The 8,852-nt window shown below is 38.5% G+C and overlaps 1 protein-coding gene across 4 annotated transcripts; it reads left to right on the top strand.

The window, feature by feature from the left end:
- Positions 1 to 3,644: 3,644 nt before the first annotated feature.
- Positions 3,645 to 8,483, top strand: LOC113013528 (uncharacterized). Of its 4 annotated transcripts, none has more exons than XM_080295284.1 (7): positions 3,645 to 3,755; positions 4,728 to 5,084; positions 5,279 to 5,485; positions 5,974 to 6,021; positions 7,263 to 7,300; positions 7,381 to 7,536; positions 7,947 to 8,483. In XM_080295284.1, exons 1-7 carry the CDS (start codon positions 3,698 to 3,700, stop codon positions 8,100 to 8,102), a joined length of 1,020 nt encoding a protein of 339 aa, XP_080151410.1. In that variant the 5' UTR covers positions 3,645 to 3,697; the 3' UTR covers positions 8,103 to 8,483. The 4 variants fall into 4 exon arrangements, with proteins under 4 accessions (XP_080151410.1, XP_026010310.2, XP_026010308.2 ...); XM_026154525.2 differs by having other exon boundaries at positions 5,929 to 6,021; XM_026154523.2 differs by having other exon boundaries at positions 5,920 to 6,021.
- Positions 8,484 to 8,852: the final 369 nt, after the last annotated feature.

Genomic DNA, 8,852 nt, shown 5'->3' with positions numbered 1-8,852 from the left:
TATTTAGTACACCAGGACTACGCAGGGTAGCTCAAATAAGTCAAAAGATATAGACCAAAAAAACTAATGTCCATTATGGAGGACATAAATGAATAGGATGGTTTTCAGGAGGATACCATTACACTTAGAGTTTTTCATTGCTAATATATTTTAACATTGTGTAGCAGGATGGTTTAAGCTTAGTCTTAATTAATATGTCATTGCCAGCAGGGGTATTGTATATATAAGGATGCTCTATCACCTCCCTGTCTATGCTTATTCATGGTCGAATTTCCTGGCATCTGTTGTCGCTCCCTGTTTGGTCGGCTGCATGTAAACAGTGGCATTGACATGAGGTATGATTGAATGTGTAGAGTGTTAAAGTAATGTTTTTCCTTGTGAAATAAATTTACATTTTGAATTGTGAACTCATGTCTTCTGCCTATTTAGTGGAACAAACCTGTGTACCTAAATGGTGTTTCTACTGCTTTCCTTGGATGGAATCCCAAAGGTGGTGTTGTTGGCAACCTTTGGCTGTCCTAGCTATCGTGACAACAGTGAGTTTAAAGGGCAAAGTACTGAATCACTCTTTTTTTAAACCCCCGTGCTGCCACAATAGTATTTATATTTTTATGTTGTTGTTTAACTGCAACAAAAAATAATTCCTTGTACACTGAATGACAAAGATTGTCTAGGAAACAATATTGTCCTGTGTGCAAAAGAAAAAATCATCATCATGTTGTGTAAATGTTAGGTAAGCACAACAAAGGTGCACACAAAATATAAACTGTAGCTTTGATCCATGTAAAACTTAGCTGAGCCACCCTAGTGTTAAACAGCAATTAGCTAAAACCAAAGCATAATTGCTCTGAACACATCTGGGATACACTACTGTCTTGATCCTGCCTCACTCCTAGAGATGGGAATTGATAAGATTTTCACGATTCCGATTCCATTTTCGATTCTGTTTAACAATTCGATTCTTTATCGATTCTCTTATCGATTCTTATTTTTAAAAAAGGAGAACACTAAGGTTGATTAGCTTAGAACTTTGTTTTATATCTTCTCTTTGAACAAGATAGAAATTTAGAAGTAACATGGCCTTACAAACCCAACAGTGAGATCTTAAGAGATCCACAGCCTACGGCTCTTCAGTGGGGTGTCACAGGGTCCCCAGAAAAAAAAAATTGTAAATGTAAAATATTAATAAAATAATTATTCTTCTGTAGCAATAACAAAGTATAACATTAAATTATTCTGTAGCAATTACACAAGAATATCCAGTAATGTCCCTGCCTACAATTAAACACTTACTGAAAATTGGGCCATCTGCTGTGGCAAATGGGTGCAAGCCTTTGACCACAAACTTAGTCACTGCTCGGTGACATTCGTCTATCCTGGACTAAAAGGAGACGCTACCGGTAGACTGCAGCGAGAACTGCCAGCATCTGAGCCAGCCAGACTCTGTCTGTCTCTCTCATCTTGGTCACCTAAATGCACAGTAATGGCAGGTTTTCTAATAAGGCAGATCGCGCTAACGTAATATGAAATGTTAGTTGATTATTTACCTGCCGCATTAACGGGAGACGACGTGCAAACGTTACCGTTGCTGCTGGGTTGAGATTCACGAGTCAGGAGCGGAATTAAAAACACGACATTCATTTAAGGTCATCGTGTGTTTTGTGAGCAAATGCTTTTGCATATTCGTAGTGTTTCCTCCCTTAAATGAAATATCTACTTTGCAAGTTGCCCTGTTGTCATCTGTTCTCGTAAAGTGTAACCAAACTTTTGAGCGTTTGAGCCGCTTATGCGCCGTGTTTCCAGCCAGGTAAATGAGGCTCTGCAACGTGGCAACGTCGAGGTGACTGGAATCGATAAGGGAATCGTTTGCAAAAATGATAAACATTTCCAATTAATTGAAACAGTGGGAACCGGTTCTCAACAAGAACCGGTTTTCAATTCCCATCCGTACTCACTCCTTTGTTTAGATCTATCTGGTCTTAGATAGTAATCTGTATTGTATTTGGGCTATTGGAATTTTTTTTTGCAAGCTATGTTTGTTAGTATGACGTTTTCAGAATTACTAAGTAAAAATAGTGGTGTACAAACATTTGTCAACTTTCTTCTTTTCTACAGGTTTGAACATGGCTGCTTCCACAAAGCAGATGGTATTTTTCATATTCATGTTCAGATTTGACTGTCTATGTGTGTAAATGGACTGGTTTTTGGGCAGCACGGTGGCACGGTGGTTAGCACTGTTGCCGCACAGCAAGAAGGTCCTGAGTTCAATTCCAACATTAGGCCAGGGTCTTTCTGTGTGGAGTTTGCATGTTCTCCCCGTGTTTGCGTGGGTTCCCTCCGGGTACTCCGGCTTCCTCCCACCGTCCAAAGACATGCAACTTGTGGGGATAGGTTAATTGGATAATCCAAATTGCCACTAGGTCTGAATGTGCGAATGAAAGTGAGTGCGAATGGTTGTCTGTCCCTGTGTGTTAACCCTGCGACAGACTGGCGACCTGTCCAGGGTGTACCCCGCCTCTCGCCATATGACAGCTGGGATAGGCTCCAGCGACCCTGAAAAGGATAAGCGGAAGCGGATGGATGGACTTTCCTTCTTTACTTGAGCATTCTGTGTAAGAAGCCTCATTCAGCCATTCATACATGCACCTTTTCCTACAAATAAATGCTTTCTATCTAAAATTTGCACACTCTAATGAATGCACCTTGGGTTTAAGTATGTTGCTCGAGGATACTTAGGCATGCAGATTGGAGCCCGGAGCTCTATCTCCTGGGCTACCTTGTGTACACACACACATGCACACGCACAGACAGCTGACCTCAACTCTTTGGTAATGGCTTCTCTCTCCTCTTTGCTCCTCGTCATTTATGTGTAGACAGAAACCAGCTCCATTTTAAACTATGACAACTGCATCTTTCTTCTTCTTCATTGATCTTTTTTTCACTCTTTGTTTTTATGCACCACTCTGTATTTATTCATTTGTTATTATTAATTTTTGGCTCTTTTCCACATTGTGTCTCTTGTCCTGTCTTCCTCCCCTCACTCCCAATGGGCCATGGCTGATGGCTGCCCTTGCTTGAGCCTGGTTCTGTTTGTGGAGGTTTCTACCTGGTAAAACGGAAATTTTCCCTTCCCACTATTGCCAAGTGGTTCCTCATAGGTGCGTCGTCTGGTTGTAGGGGTTTTCTCTGTGTTATGGTAGGGTCTTGATGGAATGATTCAAAATAAATATACGATGATGGAAAATTTCTGTTTCAACTCTCCCGACCTCTGCCTTATTGTTATGTAGTTGTACCTTAAACTGTGTTCAAGGCCATGACGCCTTCATTATTCATCTGGTACTTTTGTGATGTTGAGAGTTTAACTGACAATTTTCAAATAGGAAAGGCAAGTAAAAATGCACATAGAACTACTTGGTTTGAAGTCTACTGTCATATGAATTGTTCTTTAAACATCAACACTCAACCTACCAGAGCCAGTTACTTGGAGTTCACACAGTTGTAATTCCATTGGGTCTATGACTCTGTAAATAAGCAGCTGTTCACTAACAACTTTACCAAAAGTGTATGTGTGTGTGCGTGTGTGTGTATGCATGTGTGTGAGTGAGGTTTGTTTGAAGAAGGGACCACATCATAAAAGAGAAGTGAAAACGTCCTCGTTTGAAAGTGAAAACAGAAGAGAAGCCACCTGAATATCAGTATGCCTCAGAACCTCAGTATGAAAGTCTTCCGTGCTTTGGTCTGTTTCATCTTTCTTGGTGGGTCAATTTATTAATATTTCTTTAATTTTGTTAGTCTCCGTATTATTTGTCTTTGTTTCCTTTTTATTTCTAGTTGATCAGTAAGTTTAAGCTTCTTGTTGAGCAGTTGTAGCGATAAGCTGTTTCAGCATTTTTTCATTTTCTTCTGCCTCTTACATGTTATTGGTTTCTGTGGTTAAATGCAGAGTTGGAAAGAGTCAGTCAAACATGCAGTTCACTGGAAGTACAACTAAACCTGTGAAGAACTAAAAACTGCTTTAGCAAAGACAAGAAACCCTTGAAATGATAGGTAAAGCAGTTAAATGTTACCATCATTTTCGAAAGGTACTCAGAGTTGGTTCCTTGTTTGCTGTACCATTCTCATCTTTTGTGAAGCAAAACATTAGAGAACAAGTGTTGACAACCTGAAAGCTTTGGATGTTAAGCAACAAAAAAGACAATTTTAACCTGTAAACATCCAAAAAGCAGATTAAGATGTCGTCATAAATAAATGAAATTCACAGTCATTTGTCTATATTTGTTACAAGTTTGTAAATTTGCATATTCGTAGTGCTTCCTCCCTTAAATGAAATATCTACTTTGCAAGTTGCCCTGTTGTCATCTGTTCTCGTAAAGTGTAACCAAACTTTTGAGCGTTTGAGCCGCTTAGGCGCCATGTTTCCTGCCAGGTAAATGAGGCTCTCAACAAGAACCGGTTCCCACTGTTTCGATTAATTAGAATTGTTTATCATTAAATTTGTGACTCTGAGTCTTCCTCAGCAAAAGGTTTGTGTAGATGCCAACAAAAACCAGGAAGTCCATGGTTTGCAAATTCAAATAACTAAAACATAAGTTAAACATACTGAAAACGCTGACTTAACTTGAAAAGTTGTGTTAAAGTGAAGATTTGTCTTCTTTCATTTTAATATATCTTCTTAGGCTGCAAAATTTTACGAGAAGAAAGTAACTAGTGATTTATTGTATTTTCAGCAGGACTGCAGGATGCAGGATACTCTGGTTTTGTTAATGCAGAAACTCCCATCTATACAGAAATGGAGGGTGGAAGCATCACAGTTAAATGCACATTTTCTTTAACTGGAAGAAGGAGACTCTTCTGTACGGGAAAATGTGAAGAAGGAAACATTCTCATTGACACAACTGATGACTCAGCGCAGAATGGCAGATACAGCATTAAATATAAAGAAGGATTTTATCCATTACATAAGACAGTTCTGAATGTGAGCATCACACAGCTGAGAAGATCTGACTCTGGAATGTACAGATGCTCTTTGGACAGAATTTTGCCATTTGATTCAAATGAAGAATTTGAGATTGTTGTCACAGACGGTGAGTTGACTAAATGTCATGTTTGTGAAGACATGAAGAATTATTTTCTTTCAAGTGACTCATAATATTTAGACAAAATTGGTTTTATAAATTCTTCTGTAAAACACAGAACAACCCCAAACTGTTTCTCGCATGAACACATACAAACTTCTTTGAGTAGTATTGTTGTGATTGTGGATGTTTCATCTTCACAGCTTCAGTGACCTCAAAACCAAAGTCTACTGTGCAACCTTCGCCAGTTTCAACATTTCTCTCATCAGCCCCCATGACAACAGCAACAGTGACAACATCACCAAAGACCCCAACATCACAGAGTTTAAATTCCATTTCAGGAGGCACCACACCTTCACCAGCCTCCTCTTCAACCTCCAAACAGACACAGACACCTCTTCCAAATTTAGGTACATTATATATATATATATATATATATATATATATATATATATATATATATATATATATATGTGTGTGTGTGGACTAGGATGTCCTCCGGGCCTGTTAAATTTCAAGTGTGTTTATAACTGAGCCACCTGCACGTCCTTTAAACGAGTAAATGGTTGGAATAGTATACACGCATCTGTTCTTTTAAGTAAAAAGTTCAATAAGTGTAAATAAAACATGTAAAATCAGGCAAATATTACACTAAACTGCTCTGAGCAGCTGTAAAAGTTTCAGTCATGCTTGATAAGCAGTTTGTCTGGTGAATGTTTCAATATTTGTGGTAAGTATGCCAGTCCATATGACACTGGGTGTATGCAGTTTTTTCTGAAAAGTGAGTAAAGCCTTTAGGCCATATATTTACACTGTTTGACTAAAACAAATATCTTGTGGTAAGTTACTGCAGGTACGCTGCCTGTGGTGGCTCTTATTCTGATCACTGTCTTACCAGTGGCTTTGCTGATTTTCTGCAAGAAGAGGAGGGCCAGTAAACCTAAAGGTGAGCCTAAAGTAAACATGAACATAAGACAGTGTCTTCATCACTTCAGAAAACACGGTATTGATGTCTATCGCCAACCTTAAACAAGCTGCCTTGCAAAAATGTATTAATATATGTAGCTGGTAATTCTTAAAAGTGCTTCTGCATCATGAACCCTGATTCCTCCCCAGCTCCCTAATCGAAGCTTGAGGCTTATGAGGGCAACTTATGGCAACTTTCTCACTTTAAAAAAAGTTCTAAGTTGCATAACAGTATCATCGCTCTGCCATATTTACCATAAAGTTTCTGTTTAACACCTTATATTCTTAGACTCCTAATGATGATACTGTTATACACTATGTTGTTGAACAAACATTTAGAGATCTAAGATTGAGTCAAAGTAAAAATATATATATAGCTTTGAATGACCAAAGAAACCACAAAGTTTTATCATCACTTCATTATTACAGTAAAAGGGGATCGAAAAACTGGATATTTGATGAGTGTTTAAAGTTAAAGTCATAAACACAACATCTGAGGTGCAGCCAGATGTGGCAGCTTCATGGCTTGTGATTTTGCTGTGGCAGTGAATGCAACTCTAACACCCATCTATGCCTCTCTATTTTTAACCACACGACCAGATGTTCATTTAGGATTCAGAACCGTGACTAGTCACAGCAAGTTATTGAACTCCTGACAGTTGTGAAGTCAGTAATCTTTGCAGTTTCTTATTAGAATAATGAGTGAAAAATTTTAATCAGGATAATAATCTTTGAACTCCTTTGGTGTTAATGAATTGATGACAACAATGAGGCAACCCCCCCAAACAGGAATCGTTTTACAACTGGAGACCACTGACAATTTTACCTTCCCCATCTTTTGTCTTCTGTATTTTTGACTAATGTCACTACTGGTAGAATGAGGTGATACCTGGACCTTACACAGGTTGCATAGATAGTCCAACTCAGCAACATCAGCAGGGCTGGTATTTGCTACTTTGTGCAAAATGACCTCCAAAAGGTGTACTAGTGTGAAGGTCTCTGACTAAATAATCAGAAAAAGACTTCATGAGGGTGGCCCGAGTTGCCAATGTACTTTAGTGGGCCCTCTGTTCATTACCTGGCACCGTGGAGCCTGACTGACATTTGCCAAATGAGATTAATTGACATCTGATGTGTTTTTAAAGTGTTCCCTTAGGTTTTTTTAAACAGCGTTGGAGCAGCATATTAAAGACAGATGTTTACTGTTTGCATGTTCTTCAGGGCCTCCTGTGGAAACAGAGCCCCCTGACATTACAACGGTGAGTTTTAGGAATTACAAGACACCTGAACTTGATTTTAGCTTCATTTGATTTCAATTAACTTTTTTTTTGTCCTCCAGGCCAGTCAGTTGTATGAAGAGATCAGAGAGGAGGACAGATTGAGCAATTTACCTCCTGAAGGAGTATTTTCAATTTACACCACTGCCAAATGCCCCCAAGGAAACAGAGTTGAAAGCACAGATGACTACAGCCTTGTCATCTGTCCTCAGAACAAAGTAAGTACTTGATTTTTCAGGTTTCATGCCAGAGTATTTTTGGATTTTATCAGGTAGTGGGAACTGTGGAATCATCCATATAAAGATCATGGTCCTCTTACAGTCAAGGATTCAGGATGATTTCATAAGAAGCACTTTGTGTTGCTGCAATTTGTTTTTGCATCATTATAGTATCTATTTCTGTGATTTCTACCTATTTTCTTTTTCTTTTCTTCTTTTCCTTTTTCTTTTTTTTCCCCTTTTTTTTTTTAACTAACAAGGCACAGCTGGGTGTAACCCCCTTTTTTAAATGATGTAAACTGTGAAAAAAAGAAATGTGAATTTGTACTATATAAATTTGAATCTTTGTGCATCTGTACAATTTAATTTGTTTAGAAAATAGTTTCTAAAGACTGATTTGTATCTTCCAGAGTGAAGAGAACTTGAGTAAGCTTGCTGCCACCAACAGCGCCCCCTGTGGCCATGCAGATGTTTTGTACTCCACGCCTCATGTACATTTCAGCACAGCCAACCACACCAAAGACGCCTCACCTCCTCTGTATTCTACTGTTGGAAACCATCAGTAGTAATGTTATTACAGGCTTATTGCTATGATAGTTGTAGTTTGTTCAGACCAACTGGTAACACAAACGTTCTTCCATTAATCATGCCATTGTGATTTTTATTAGTCAGGGAAACAAGCAACTGCTGAAATAATGGATTTCATAGTGGATCAACAGGCATAACTGATTTGTAGCAACCTGATCATAGTCCATTGGATAGTCCACCTTTGTATTTAGCTGAGGAGTTTATAGAAAGTTAGCCTGTAGTTGATAACTACTTAAAAGTAGTTGGTACTAACTTCACACAACTTTGCACATGAAGAAAAGTTCTGTTTTAGTGCAAAGGAAAAAAAATACACGAACAATAATCAATGATCAAAGGTAATAAAGTAGTTCACACAATGATGATTGACTGATGATTCAATGACTAATGATTATCAAATAATAAGAAAAATAGTAAAATTATAAATAACATTTCCAGTGAAGTTTATATTAAAGCCCGTTTTTTACATAATCTTTGAGAATTTCTGTATTTTGTTTGTTACGGAGTATAGCATGGTGGGAAAGGACGGAGAGAAACCCCCCCCCCCCCCCCCCTAAGTTTTGTTGGTTTTGTTTTTGAGTTTGTTTTGGATTAATTGCATGTTTTTGTGTTTATTTACGGTTGTTGCACCTGTGTGGGAGGGGAGATTTTACTCTAGCCCAGCTGCCAGTGAGGCGGAGTTGAATACAGGGAGCGGCTGATTGGAGTTCCTCTTTATAAAGGGGAGAGGA

The sequence above is a fragment of the Astatotilapia calliptera genome, chromosome 20, assembly GCF_964374335.1.
Source record: "Astatotilapia calliptera chromosome 20, fAstCal68.1, whole genome shotgun sequence".
NCBI lineage: Eukaryota > Metazoa > Chordata > Actinopteri > Cichliformes > Cichlidae > Astatotilapia > Astatotilapia calliptera.
Note: the sequence above shows the minus strand (reverse complement) of the source record. Positions and strands in the feature narration are given on the sequence as shown.

Bases quoted from the DNA above. Each gene is read 5' to 3' on its own strand.
- LOC113013528 (XM_026154523.2), top strand. From the start codon at position 3,698: ATGCCTCAGAACCTCAGTATGAAAGTCTTCCGTGCTTTGGTCTGTTTC. The intron at 3,756-4,727 runs GTGGGTCAATTT...TTGTATTTTCAG, and splicing joins GGTCTGTTTCATCTTTCTTG to CAGGACTGCAGGATGCAGGA. The intron at 7,537-7,946 runs GTAAGTACTTGA...TGTATCTTCCAG, and splicing joins TCATCTGTCCTCAGAACAAA to AGTGAAGAGAACTTGAGTAA.